This window comes from Crinia signifera, chromosome 6 (assembly GCF_055691185.1).
Source record: "Crinia signifera chromosome 6, ASM5569118v1, whole genome shotgun sequence".
In the NCBI taxonomy this organism is placed as follows: domain Eukaryota; kingdom Metazoa; phylum Chordata; class Amphibia; order Anura; family Myobatrachidae; genus Crinia; species Crinia signifera.
This window is the reverse complement of record NC_139222.1, coordinates 275017417-275033074: the sequence shown is the minus strand read 5'-3', so window position 1 is coordinate 275033074 and position 15658 is coordinate 275017417. Positions and strand designations below refer to the sequence as shown.

General features: G+C 43.7%; 1 protein-coding gene across 1 annotated transcript; it reads right to left on the bottom strand.

The window, feature by feature from the left end:
• Positions 1-3380: 3380 nt before the first annotated feature.
• LOC146009366 (uncharacterized) lies at positions 3381-8582 on the bottom strand. Its single transcript, XM_083149667.1, has 5 exons — positions 8558-8582; positions 8184-8285; positions 7794-7892; positions 7589-7696; positions 3381-3988 (listed from the first exon to the last, which is right to left on the bottom strand). Exons 4-5 carry the CDS (start codon positions 7653-7655, stop codon positions 3438-3440), a joined length of 618 nt encoding a protein of 205 aa, XP_083005793.1. The 5' UTR covers positions 7656-7696; positions 7794-7892; positions 8184-8285; positions 8558-8582; the 3' UTR covers positions 3381-3437.
• Between the last annotated feature and the right edge of the window lie 7076 nt (positions 8583-15658).

Sequence of the window (15658 nt, the reverse complement as noted above, 5' to 3'; positions counted from 1 at the left end):
GTCATATACACCTGTTACTGTTGTAAAGTCAGCTGTAACCAGTAGTTATGGGGACTCATACATCAGCTACGTTGATCAAAGACATGGCACTGCAGGGTTTGTTGCTTCACTAATTTCATGACCAATATAAATGTGTTGCACTAAACCCTGTAGTGGCATGGCTTTGATCAGCTCAGGAGATGTATGAGTCCCCATATCTGCATGTGTGTATATATATATATATATATATATATATATATATATATATATATATATATATATATATATATATAGGCTGATAATAATGCACACGCATTGAAACATTGCTGTACTGTATGTATGTTTAATTTTACAAGCTTGGAGTGCCGCCTCTCAATACCAAATAAGTCTACATTGCCGTCAACTAAGGCACCCAACCAGCAACCTATCCGGAGGTTGTGCCTGGCCACACTACAAGTAGATAGATAGATAGATAGATAGATAGATAGATAGATAGGTGTTTTGGTATTGTATGCTGCTTTACATCAGTAATGCATGTTGATAATACTTATATATGTGTAAGAAGATGCAAGTAGTGACATTTCTACATGTTTGTACAACCAAAAATAATGTTATGCATTCAAACCTCCCAACATGACCCTCTCCAGGAGGGACACAATGCTCTGCTCCTGGACTTCCCTCTCATGTATGATTACCTTCATCTGTGTTGAATAGGTTAATTGGTTAGAAAGTGTTTTCAACAAAGGTGCTGCCAATGACACATTAAGAGGGAAGTGAAGGAGCAGAGAAATGTGTCCCTCCTGGAGAGGGTCATGTTGGGAGGTATGTGCATTTATGTCCTAAAGTGTGTCCTTGATCAATCATGTAGTGAGGTGGGTTAATTGTGTTTAATTTTCAATTTTTCAGGTGATAAGGGGTTTCCCTGTTTATCCTGGCTCCTTACTCCACTGTCTAACCCCCTTTCTGAAGCAGATCACAATTTTCAACGTGCGCATAAGGCCACCAGATGTGTGATAGAAAGATGCTTTGGCGTATTGAAATCTCGCTTTCGGTGCCTAGATAAGTCTGGTGGCTTGTTGTTGTACAGCCCCCAAAAGGTCTCGAAAATTGTGTTGGCTTGCTGTTTTCTTCACAACCTCTGTCTGGATCAAGATCTACCAGACATTGAGACTGAAGACAGCGAAGACAGTGAGACTGATTTGGAAAATGAAAGATCTGGTGATAGATGGAGTACAGCGTCTGGGCGGCAGATTCGCAATGAACTCATCGAGGCATCCTTTAGTGGTGAGTAACAATGGCATATGGGCAACATTGAAGACATCCTCTATGCACATATCACGGGTCAAAATAAAACTATCTGTTAAGGTGCCCACACACTAGAAAAAGTTTGTGTGCAATTTCCCAAAATTTGCCCAATATATCGTCCAATGTGTTCCGATCATCGGTCGTACATCTCACCATTTCAGTCAGATGCGCGCTCCCGTGGATCTTTAGCTGAATCTTATGATCTTAAGTGCTGCACGAAAGATCGGAATATTTTGAAAAAGATCCATACGAGATTTTTAGACACATCTTTGATAAAGATGTCCGCTTGCCAGAATTATTTTGTCCAACACCGACTAAAGATTGCAAGGCTAATTTATGCGCACATCTTATACTGGCAGATCTTTCTAGTGTGTGGGCACCTTTACACTTAACAATTGGCTTCACATGTCTACCATTAGTGGTGTCTACGTAACCTTTGTAATAGTAGAAGCTACATTATTTCCCATTGTTGCAATGTATATGCTTGATGCCTTAACTGTAAATGTTAATTTCAAGCCACACCAAAATAACAATACATGTGATTTCCAAAAATCCTTATATATTGTTTGCACTTTGGTTCTGAAGGCTGAATGTGTGTGGAGCTTGTTCTCCTGGGCTGCCTGGTACCTGGGCTGAATGTGTGTGGGGCTTGTTCTCCTGGGCTGCCTGGTACCTGGGCTGAATTTGTGTGGGGCTTGTTCTCCTGGGCTGCCTGGTACCTGGGCTGAATGTGTGTGGGGCTTGTTCTCCTGGGCTGCCTGGTACCTGGGCTGATTGTGTGTGGGGCTTGTTCTCCTGGGCTGCCTGGTACCTGGATGTCAGTTGCTGGCCTTTCTTTTGCCTGTAAGTATTGTTTCAAAGTAATGTTTTATGTTGTCTGAAATTTACCGTAAGGGTTCCAAATTTTTTTTTTATCATTTTGGTGTACAATCTTCACTGCTGAAAGCATAATGCAGGCACCAACATCATATGCTGATGTTGATCAGAACACACACCTTCACACACAGCTCGGGGGAGGATTTCTGTGCTGCTGTTGCCATGGGTGATGTCTGCCTCACTTCTGCTTGTCTACATGTGGATGGTAAGTTTTGCGCAAATCATGTGTGTACATTATGTCCTTCCTATATGTGAAAGTGTTAACTAATGTGGGTCAGGATTGTACATTGCAATGGTGACATGCTATGCTAATTGTCTTCATCTCTCACAGGCATCATTACCATGAAGTAGTTTGCATGTAACACCTACCTGTCTTTCTCTCCTGCAGCCTCCAGGGGTTATTCACACACAGCTAGGGCGAATTGTTCTAAAGAGCCAGGGTGACAGATTTGTGTCTCCAATGGGCAAATAGTTAACATACTGATGACATGCCTATATTGCGAGATGTGTTTGCATGCACTATACTGTGTAGAAGTAAAGCTGTGTACACACGGGGGCAATAGGGGCAGAAATAGCTTGAAATGTGGTCGCCAACCATATTGGCAGTGATGGGAGTGTGCCCTGGCGATCATTTGCCAGGTGGGTTTTCCACAAAATAAACATTGCTGGTCGCAGGACCTTGCTCTTGCAACCAGCTGATTACCTCTGCGGCATTTGCCCCCAGAGATTCCCTTTCATCATCGACCATCTCTGGTCGATGATGAAAAGGAGAAACTGAGCAATATATTGTGCAGCCATATATTGCTAGCAATATATGGCTGAGCTATATATCTCCCCGTGTGTATAGCATTAAGTGAATGCTATATTTATATGTGTGTTGCTTTTTTACATTTGTTAATTTTTTTTATTCCTTATAGGTGTTCTATGGTGTGAATACACATGTCCATTTCCTTCGGCTTCCTCTGGATTTTATAAGATGTGAATGTTACATCTGCAAAAACTGAATTTTTGTTGTTTGTGTATGTGGGTGAACACATACATTGTAGTTTTTATCTATGTGTACTGGGAAGAGATTAGCATACTGTTTTGTAGTGCAATAAATATTTCAACCTAAAGTCAGATGATGTGCTGTGGGTCAATAAAGGGTAATAACAAGCAGAACATGTGGTAACCAAAAAAACTTTACTGTTGCATTTACATCATGCAAAAATTGACCAAAACAAAATCATTTGCCACCACGCTTCGAAGGCCTTGACCAATTTACATTTGGGTTTTCTTTAGGGGTTTGGCGGGTTGACCGGCGTGTTGGTGAAGGGAGGGGAGTAGACAGGGGTGTAGCGCTGCTGCCTTTGCGATGTAGGGCTTTGTTGGGCCGCCATCATATTTCTTTCCCGTAACGACACAGAAATATCTTCAAAGAGCCTGGTATGGCTACTGTGTTGCTGGCATAGGGATTCCATGAGAGACACCAATCGATTCTGGTATGTCACCTGTTCGAGCCGCATTGCCATCACACACTTCAACAGGGTGCGGTTGTCTTTATGAAGGAGTACTTGGGTTCTTGCAATGCGTCCCGTTTCCAAATACAGTTTCTCAAGATGTGCTGCTTGCACCTTGAAGGTTGCCTCACATCGGGCTTGGTGGGCAGCCCAATTGTGGAAAAAATCGGCTGCAGGACCACCAGCTTGCGGTTCTGGGCTGAAAGTCAGCTGGGGGCTATGTGGCATTTGCCTGGGTGGGGAAGATGGGGTGTTTTCCCGCAATTGCCACATTTGGTCCGCCTCTTCTTCTATTGATGTACTCACAGCAGGCTCAGGATTGTCACCACCTATAAAAATGACGCATATATCATTACTATTTGTCCATTTGCATTTTCTAGTCTAACACTAGCAAGACCACTTTCCAATACATCAATTATGTAAGGCTACTTAGGTTTGTGCTCAAATATGTTACACTGATAATTAAGGCTATGATGTAAAGTATATCACCTGCGACCGTATTGCCAGCGATTTCAGCCCCTATCGCCCCCTTGTGTACACAGCATTACCGTTGCAGTATGCCTATTATTCTGTTATGATGGTAGTTCACATTTTACAACAACATGGCTAAAAGCATGTGCAGTGCAGGTGGGCCAGATGTAACATGTGCAGAGACAGATAAATTTGCCTTGGGTGTGTGGAAGCAGAAATGTAAAGTGCTGTGTTCTTAAAAATAAGTACATTATTTAGCCTGCACAGGAATTTAAAAACATACAAATTTGTTAAACTTTATATCCATGTTACATCTGCCCCACCGGTGCTGCACATGGGTTTGACAATTTGGATTGTGACATTTTGGTGTGCTGAGAGCAGAATATACATGTATGTCCACTAATAAGGCTGGCGCAGCAAAAGAGCACATGAAGCACACACACAGTGAAACATACATGTATGTGATTGAACCTGTGATTTCCTAAACAATATCAGTGATGCACAGCATTAATACACATTCAATTAGCAGGTCACATGTTAATTAAAAAATACAGTTAGTGGGCAGGGCCGTTTCTACAGGCGGACAAGCCGTGCAGCAGCCCGGGGCGCCGCACGGCTTGTCCACCTCTTTTAAACAGCCGGGGCGCCCGGCCGGCAGCTGAGCTCACCCCATTGACGCCCGCCCATCGCCGCCTCCGCCGTCGCTGCCTCCGCCCCCCTCCCTCCCCCTCTCCCTGTCCGCTACTCCGCAACGAACAGAGCAGGCACAGCCAGCGTGAGTGATTTCCGAGGGGAGGGGAGCGCATCGCGCGACGCTCTCCTTCCCCTCGCTCACTGTGTCATTAGGCTGTCAGCCAATCATAGGAGCTCGCGGGCTGGCAGCCAATCAGGAGCCAGCCCGCGAGATATGAATGGCTGACGGCTCAGGGACACAGTGAAAGCAGCAGCACCAACAGCACCAGCGGGGGACTGGAGGGGGAGACCCAGAGAAACAGTAAGTTGTGCTGCTGGCACTGTGGGGGCATATATGTGTCACTGTGGGGGCATATGTGTGGCACTGGGGACACATCCGTGGCACAATGGGAATATTTGGCACTGTGGGGGCATATATATGTGGCACTGTGGGGGCATATATGTGGCACTGTGGGGGCATATGTGTGGCACTGGGGACACATCTGTGGCACTATGGGCATATTTGGCACTGTGGGGGCATATATATGTGGCACTGTATGGGCATATGTGTGGCACTGTGGGGGCATATCTGGCACATCTGGCACTGTGGGGGCATATATATGTGGCACTGTATGGGCATATGTGTGGCACTGTGGCGGCATATCTGGCACTATGGGCATGTGTGGCACTGTGGGGGCATATATGTGTGACACTGTGGGGGGCATATGTGTGTCACTGCGGGGGCATATGTGTGGCATTGGGGACATATCTGTGGCACTAGGGGCATATTTGGCACTGGGGGCATATATATGTGGCACTGTGGGGGCGTATCTGGCACTGTATGGGCATATGTGTAGCACTGTGGGGGCATATGTGTGGCACTGTGGGGGCATATATGCCACTGTGGGGGCATATTAGTAAACGGCATGAGTTGTGCGGCAGCGGCGTGTGGGGCATAATGTTTAATAGGCATTACGGTTTGGAGAGTATTGTGTAATTGCTATCACAGTGTGGGGTGTAACGGGCATCATAATGTGTAATTGTCATCACGGTGTGCGGCGTAATGTGTAATTGTCATCACGGTGTGCAGCGTAATGTGTAATTGTCATCACAGTGTACGGCGTAATGTGTAATTGTCATCACAGTGTGCGGCGTAATGTGTAATTGTCATCACAGTGTGCGGCGTAATGTGTAATTGTCATCACAGTGTGCGGCGTAATGTGTAATTGTCATCACAGTGTGCGGCGTAATGTGTAATTGTCATCACAGTGTGCGGCGTAATGTGTAATTGTCATCACGGGGTGCGACAATGTGTAATTGTCATCACGGTGTGCGGCGTCATGTGTAATTGTCATCACGGTGTGCGGCGTCATGTGTAATTGGAATCACGGATAAATAGTGTATAATGATTCAAGTAGCCTGTCTTTGTTTGGCCTTGATCTGTGAGGCGTACTAGGTCACTGTGTGGGCCTTTATATTTTTATGTCACTGTGTGGCCTTCACACAGTGACATCACAGTACAATGACAATTCCTGCGGTAACCAATATCTGGACCTGCAGGTTGCAAAGGTGAGATGTAAGGTAATTGTTTTCCTGCTAGACCACGCCCTTATATTAAGCCACACCCCCTTTAAAAATAAACCACGCCGCGTATTTCGACGCACGCGCAATTTTTTTCTATGACATGTTCACTTTTTTTTTGGGGGGGGGGGCGCATTTTCATTCCTTTGCCCTGGGAGCTAAATTGTCTAGAAACGGCCCTGTTAGTGGGTATAATGTTGACACCACTGTATGGCAAATGGCTAAAACGAGGATGAAAAGCAGAAACCTTCTGCACTTTCAGACTAAGGGTTGTTTCACACAGTACGGTTCCTGCCGCACGGTGAAATCCCGTACGGCCAGGGAGCCGCGCCGCACTCAGCAGTTGTGAATGGACACTATTGTGTCCATTCACACGGGACGGCCACGGCCCGGCCGCACGGCTGCAGCCGGATCCCCCCACTGGAAGGGACGGCTGCCGGGCTGTGGCCATCCCTGCCATTATAAAATTCTGAGTGCGGCGCGGCTCCCTGACCGTACGGGATTTCACCGTGCGGCAGGAACCGTACTGTGTGAAACAGCCCTTATGAATAAATGAGGTCAGCTGCTGCACTGATGAGCTGGCCAAACAAGGGTGTGTCAAATTAGGAGAGGACAAGCAGTAATTACTAGTGAAGGTTATGAGCAGAGATTATGTTATTTTCTGCAAAGGGTTATAAGTTCTGTACACACTTACAGATGGTATGTTTGATGTAAGTGTTGTGAAATAAAAACTTGAACATTAAGGTTTGGAATTACAAGGGAAAAAATGGTGGTGAACGCTTGTAAAGTCTGATGACTCTGACAAATTGGTTCCAACGTTTGGATATATGCCATTTGTAACATTCTTACTTTAGAGGTTTTACATGTAATTGATTGGACTATTTTGGAATCTGAAATGCAACCATAATGCTCATGAAATTTGTCCCCAACAGATACATCAGACAGAATATCTGTGTGTGTGTATGCACCTATATTGTGCGCCCATTATCACACGCATACAATAACCCCATCTGACAACCTTGCCCACTACAGGAGGGGCATAATGTTGTATGATTACCATCACCTGTGCTGAAGTTGCGAGATCATACATTTTGGACTGGAACACAGTTTTAAACATACATGAGATGGGAGTCCAGGAATGAAGCATTGTGTTTATCCTGGAGAGGCTCATGATATGTGGTATGTTCACCATTATATATTGTTACCTTGGTGGGAGTACGGTTGTTGAGTACAATGCCGTGGTGGGGTGAGGACAGGTGGGCGGATAATCATTGGTCCAAGCGTAGGTGACGAGTCTGGCTCACATGCAGTTGCTACATTGGCAGAAAACATTGCGAAACATAAATCATCCGAAAATACCTGTGTTACCACATGTCATTTGGTTTGTCAAAAATATGTTTCAAAATGTACCTGTATTTAGACCAACATCACTGTCCTGAGGGGCCACCGACACCGTTGCCGTTGCGGATGTGTTTGCCAAATGGACAGGACCAGCAGCAGGCCGTGATACTGTACATAATTAATAGCAATTGTCATACATGTGTTGATAAACTAACAATCAACACATAATATGTGTATATATATATATATATATATATATATATACATACACATATACACACACACACATATATATATATATATATATATATATATATATATATATATGCACATACATATATAGATAGATAGATAGATAGATAGATAGATAGAGAGATAGAGAGATAGAGAGACACAGATACATATACAAAAACAAATATACACTTTCATAGAGCCACACTTGAGAGGACAACAATTTACCTATCACCACATCAAATAAATCCCCATGTGTCACATGTAAGCCAGGGGATGAGGATGTGGTGTGAGTCCTTGAGGTGCCAGACCGCGATGCAGCACGGGGTGCTGTATGGAGAATAAAAGACAAACATAAGTTCACCAAGAGAGAGAGAGAGACAGAAAGAGAGAGATAAAATATGTAGACTTTCCAAGTGTAACAATGTAGAGTGATAAACAGCCAGGCAAACAAATCCGGTCTCACATTTGTCAAACACAGTCTGTGACACAGTAGCTGATTGGCCGGCCATTTGTGGCTTACCATGTTACATATTTGTACGCATACAGAATGTTGGGCGGATTGAAAAAGAATGTGACAATGGCACAATTACAAAACATACCTGTGTCATCATCTGAATCAGCAGACTCATGTTGACCCCACTGAAGCTGACAGTAGTTTCATCTTTTTGGCCCGGGGGCCCCTTGAAACCGCAGGGGACGTGTGCGGTTGCTTGAGCTTTGACATCTTGGTGGCTCCAGAGAATGTGGACCCAGAAGGAGATGATGACCTTCCTTTTTTAGCACGTGCAGCTGTGATGAGAAATACACAACCACAACACATCCTCATTAGCATCACAAGGAGCCACAACAATAAAAACAGAGATTACCACAATCAATAGATAAACATGACACCTCCATTACAAGAGTACTCCAATAATGTTGGCACAATTGTAATGTGTATTCTAAACAATTTTAATTTATACATGATGTTTACACATGCACAACACACATTAATGGCTCTAATTACCAAGACAATATTAATGGATGTTGAGTCTTGAATGTAAACCGTAACATTTCTCATTGGAATAAGCTTTATGTTAAAACACACAGGCGTTGCTATGGGATACAACAACAATAGTTAGCACAACAATTAATGCAAACACACCTACAATCAACAAATTATAAGACAATGAGGACCACACATAAACACTGCATCTGAAAATGCAGGCACAAACATACATAACAATTCAAAACAGGTTCCATTTCTATAAGATCAGTTCCAAACTACATCATAAACATGATATACATGTATGTTGATTGATTTTAGCATTGAAATAAAAAAAAAAAAACAGCAATGTGGGGAAGCATTATTGATGTTATTCATCTTCACTTTAACCAGACCTAATAATTATTAGATTGAGTACACCATGTGCACTGCAGGTGGGCCAGATGTTACTGGTGCAAATAATGATTTTGGGGTCAGTTTTAGCATTTCTGTGCAGGGTTAATACTGTCTGATTTATGCTTACACAGCAATATAGATCTCACTTTGAAGTACAACAACAAAATCTAATTTTCACAGCACATGAGACATCTGTCCCCATGCAAAGCATATGTTTTGGATTTTCAAACAAGCATTTTGTCTGGTTACAGTAAACTGCAATACCACCAAATTATTTCACACAAAAGAACATTTACATGACTGTGAGGTATTGTGGTTTGCAGTGTTTGTGCAGACCTAACCTGTGCTATTGTGTTGTAATGCAAACAAGTTGTAACCTTCACATGTCAACATACTGCTTGTGTCGACCAAATGTCTGGATAAAAAATTCAACCCAAACAACTAAACCATGTGAGTGGTATAGCATGTGTACATTACAGTGATAATGAACTGGGTGTGTGGCTCATTTGTGACTAAACATTGACTGTTGTGAAAAAATGTTATGTAGCATCATAGCTATCATAAAATTACAGCAATGACCACTACTCACCAGCATGTCGGGCATCCGAATCAAGCACACCAGGTGGGCTGATAACTTCTTTGGGAATAAGAGTGGCCATTGTCCGCTCATAATCTTTCCAGTCGATACGGGATGGAACATTGGGCCCATATCGGCGTAGATGCTTCCCCTCCTTAGTCAGTTTTTCTTTCACAAGGCACCTGATGTCATAGAACCTTTTTTTGCAGTTCACAAAATCAGGGACAATGGTTCCATGGGCATTGACCGCTTCCACTACCTGCCTCCATATAGTCGCCTTCCGTGCTGCTGAGACTGGCTGGAAAAACAGTGGGCCCTTATACTTTATGATACTGTGCAGAAGGGCAGTGCTTTCAGCAGCTGAGAACTTTGGCATCTTCTTGCCAGGATTCTTTTTCCCCTTCTTCGAGGCAGCAGGGGGGTCAACAGGCACATCTTAATCCTCTTCATCCTCACCCTCACCTTCCTCAGCCACATATTCCTCATCCTCCTCCTCATCCAGCTCATCGTCACCCACCATCACATCAGCCACCTCCTCCACCTCACCCATGGAACTCTCATCACTCTCAGACATGAGCACAAACTTATAACACACTAAATAAATGAAACACAAACAACACAACACACACTCCTACTCCTTCCCTAAAACACTGTGGAAGTCTAGGTGCACACACGCCATTTTGTGATAGTATGGCCGCCATTTTGGTTCACAGAGTTGCGCAAATAAAGTTTCCATACCCGAGTATGTGTGACAAAGTGGACCAGAAGAGTAGACATACTATCACACATAAATTCATAATAACACACTTACACGAAATGAAATATAGTTAAAGGTTTAGAACGCCACACATAGCTTAGTTAGCCCTGCACCCATCTGTCTGTATCGTGTTTAGTACCGTTCCGCTCAGTTCATTATGCGAAGTATTCCGGGCATTGCGAATATTTCGCAATATACACTGCCCGATAGTTATGGACATAATCCATATTCCAGAGACAGTTTCTGTTGAAAGTAGGTAACAAAGGAAACTAGATGAAACCAGTTCTTATCCCTGCTGACGCCGAAACCATCAAACAAAGGACTCTTAAAGTTCACTCCCCTGCAACTATTCAGACCAGGTGCAGCGTCTAACCCCCCAATCACAGCTGAACTGACATACGACCTCCGACCAATGAAAACGGCCTTTGACCTCCCCTTTCTGACCCTATAAGATAGGCGACCCAGAGCAGCCAGGGTCTCTTCGGCACATCTACCTTCCCATGACTTTTCTACCGGACTATAGTTCAGCCCTGAACGATAGTGAGCTCTGACCGGACTGCACTTCGCATATTTGATGAGACGGGTAACGGTTGCATTAACGGTATTTATACTTATTGTATAGTTGGCTGGTTGTGTCTTGTATCTGTATTCTTTCCCCTTAGCAGAGCCTGTTTAGTATTCATTGTTAGCATATTGTATCACTTGTTAAACCTGTATTTTCTATTCCTGTAACCCCCTTTTGTCCATTAGGGACTTAAATACAACCTTTTTATGGAGTTCTTATCTCCTTACTTCTATACTGTGGTTTGTGTCTGTTATTCGCATTTAGCGATAAAGGTATATTACGGACACGGTCCATAAGGGTATATTCGCAGATTAGAGACAAATTACTGCGAAGGAATCTCTTATTAAGGTATTGATTCTTGGTGTACAATATACAATCAAAGGTACGCTACGCTGCGCTACGTTTTGTTCACACGTAGTTAGGTATAAAGGGTACGCAGGTTGCGGACTTATTACGTAACCTGCGCTTTTCACTTATTGTCTCTCTGGTCATATTTAATCGCCATTAACAATTGGGGGCGCGTCCGTCCGCTCCACATTCCAGAACTCAGTACCAGGCGTGCGACCCGACCTATACCAGCAAAAGGGTGGAAGTATTATCCATTGCTGGATAGGTCGGGTCCGCGGCGGTGCGGGGTTCGGGAAGTGCTAGCGTTGAACCCGGAGCACAATAAGTGAAAGCCACGTGTTTAAAGCATATATTAAGTGTTTAGTAAACTGTACTTCTGCCTGCCACAAGTAGTTTAACGGGGTATAGTGTCTTGAGTTGCTTGTTCATTACAGTATATGTACCACGTGCGATAAGGTTCGCACACGTGGAGTCTGTGTTTATTATAGTACATAGAAGATCCCCTCTGTGCAAAACTATAATTGTTTATTGTTAGTTACTGCAAAACCAGGGACTCCGCCACGTGGCGACAAGTCCTGGGCCTTTTGCAGTAACGTAAAGCGTCTATTGTGTATTACGCAAGGTGCGCGCGCACGTGCCCATATCGGGAAATTTTCGCATCTTTGTACGTGATTTACGGATTAAGTGCGGGATTTATTTCGCATCTTGATACGTAACTTTCGGACGGAGTTAAGGGATTTATTCCACATTTAGGCGCAATTACTGCGTATAGCGAAACCCGAGTGCAACCTTGCAAATACACTATAGAACACGTGGGTGGCCGATTCATCGGCGGCCTGTGAACAACGCACGTACACACGTGGCTGTTCATTGGTACTGCACATGCAGCACACATAGGAACTCAAAGGTGAACAGTAATTAACCACTAGCCTTATTTAAACAGTATAGTAATATACTGCGAATGGGGCGGTGATTTAATAAAGAGAAAATAAGTTTTTTTTTCTTTTTGTTCATTTTCTCATAAACAAGCAACTCAAGCATTATTTTAATAGATTCCTATAGCGTATTATAAGGGATTTATACCTGCATAAATATCTAGTGAAAAGCTACCAGCCTGGGAAGATTTTCTGTACAGAAATATTTCAAATATATGCATAAGACCAAGGTGTAACCAGCGCCCAGTGTGAAAAATAACTGAGGCGAACGGGTGTGTGACGACACGACTCAAGCGCAGTGTAGTCCAGTGTAGGACAGTCCAGTTAGGACCGGGTTCACGTGACGACGTGCCCATAGGAACTGCCCCTTCAGTGGAATTGATTCCGCTAGGAGGGTACAAGAAGATACATCGGAACGCACTTGTTTCCGATTAGCTACTTTAGAAATCCAATTTTTGGGGGTATAGGAAAACAAGTTTGTTATACCCTGGAAAAATTGTGCCGCACCAAGCAAGTTGGCTAGAAGTTCGCTGCTAGTTGAAAGACTTGGTGATTGAGTATCGTACCTCGTATCCTTCGCACCTGCTTGACTGTGGGATGTTCTAGGAAGCTGTAGAAGTGAGTGTTTGGGGAGCTCTCAGATAATTAATAACCCACCGATATCTATTAAGCTGTGAACGTTTATTCCTGTAATTATGGGTAATAACGGGTCACGCTGTGATAACGTGCATGTTAGGGAGGAAGCAAGCCGGCCAAAAGGATCGGCGGCTTTTATTATGTGCAGGAAGCACGGTGAACTCGCAGTTGTTTACCAAAATAAATGGAGAAAAATGACACAAGGCAGCAAGTTAGAATTTCCCAGTGTTGGTAGCTTCGATCCAGAAATCTTATCAGCAGTAAAAGATGAAATATGCCTACTCTCCAGTCGTAAGGAGAGAGTGAAGCATATAGATATTCTTAAATTGTGGCAGAAGGAAGGACAGGAACAATGGGGAACCAGAGGTCTGGCAATACTTGACGCAATCAGCCACAATAAAAATGCAACCGTTACAACCGCTGCCACAATAGAATCAGCTCCCCCACCCCCATATGTGCCGAAGGGGTTAATGACTCATAAGAAAGACATGAGTAATAATGTATCCATTGCTAACTTGTACCCTGTTTTTACCCCCTATAAGCAAGATACAGATTCACAAGGGAGATTCCTGACATCAGCCATCCCTTGCGAAGCTAGCGGAAAGGAGAGAGAGGCTGAGACAGCCCAAGCTGCTGCTGCCATTCTGGTCGAGGAGATGGCTGATGCCAGGAACACGATTGGAGACACAGGTAAGTACACACAACACAGCACAGAGATAGTTGCTCCTGGGATGTTGTCCAATGGTGCAGGGAGGATACAGATCCACCCTCTGCACACAGTGGAACCTCCTTGTGGACGGGGAGACGGGGATGAGGTAATGCCTGTAAAGGATAGTGACATGCACAATACATGGACACGATTGGAATGTCATTCAATCATCAAAAATTTCCCTGATCCCAGCAAAGATCTGGCAAAGTGTCAGAAATTTGTAAGGGAGCGAGGAAATTCAGATGAGCCCACCAATAAGGATTGGCGATACATGTTGAGAGCTTGCCTCCCTTCACACATAGATGTCCAGAAGTTCATTCGAGACAGTGGTGTGGAGGGCGATAAGATTTTAACTGAACAGGGCAACCAGGAAAATATACGCCTAATAAATATACAATTGGGTGTATATTTCCCAGCGACAGTTGAAAATACCCTAGGGTTCACCATCACACAGAAAGATGGTGAGTCCACCAGCGGATATTTCAACCGTGCTTTACAGGCGTTGCCAAAACACTCTGGTATCCCCAGCCCCGGGGACAGCATACATCTTAAGGAAGGGATTGTCTCTGTGCTGATACAAGGTCTTAGGGAAAATCTGAGAACCAACATAGAAACCATTCACCCCAACTGCAGACAGATGTCAATACACACTTTAAAGAAATCTGCTGTTGATCTGGACAAACGATTTATGACAGAAAGACAAAACCAAATAGTATGTTTCAAATGTGGAAACAATGGACACATAGCCAGACATTGCAGGGTAAGTAACCATAGAAAACATAACACATATGTAAGTAACTGAGAGAAACAATGGGAGAAGACAGGTAGGTCTCAACACATAGCCATAGCCCCACCTAGTAGCCAACGCCGCCCTAAGCATGACACATATATGCAAACAGGGAGTAGGACACACATACACCCCACATCCAGGTAACATAAGACAATATCTGAGGGAGGAGCCTCAGATATGGGTAAGTGGAATAGTTTAAATATAAAGTTTTTTTTGTACCAAACCCGTTAACAATATTCCCTCCTGGTCTAGGTTGTGTCAAGCAATTAGTAGCAGCAATTGGGGTAACAGGAAAAATACAGCATTACCCACTGACGAAACCAGCAGATGTTACAAGCGGGCCTCTGAATACCAAACACTCTTTTCTGTTGGCTGCAGCGGCCCCGACTAACCTCCTGGGTAGAGATTTACCATGTAAAATGGGATGTGTCATCTATTGCACCCCTGATGGGGTATTTCTGGACACTCCTAGAAATCTTACACAAGAAGTGCAAGATATGCTGGACAGTCCTCAGAGGCTAATGTTGTATTCCACTGTTATAGAGTCAAATCCATCTAAGGTAGCTAAAAACTACAGCACAAATACCGAGTTCCCTTTGAACTAAAGATGGGAAGGACACAGGATCAATGGCAACCATAGCTTCAATAGAAACCCTGTTAAAAACAGAAAGTATAGCGCCCCAAAGTACAGCCTCACCATTCGAAATCTGAGGTTGAGCTGGAAAAATACCCAGTGAAATAACAAGGTTCCCAAAAGAGAACTTTTAGCTAAATACCCCTAGACACAGCCCATAGTCACAACCACACTGGGAAACAGAAAGAAAGGGAGGGCTTACAAATCAGAACAGGAGTTGAAAAGGGTAAGAACCAAATAGTTGAGAGCCAATTCCCCCATAGTGCTAAATCCTGGTGTCATCAAAATAAAAGAAAATTTTCGGTTGAAAATAAATGTACACATTACTGTCATTAATATTTTCTACCCTTTTTGAGTTTCTCTCTTTT

Excerpts from the sequence above, each read along its gene's own strand:
- LOC146009366 (XM_083149667.1), bottom strand. The coding sequence starts at position 7,655 with ATGATTATCCGCCCACCTGTCCTCACCCCACCACGGCATTGTACTCAA. Across the intron at positions 3,989-7,588 it reads ACAACCGTACTCCCACCAAG|GTGGTGACAATCCTGAGCCT; the intron begins GTAACAATATAT and ends TCATTTTTATAG.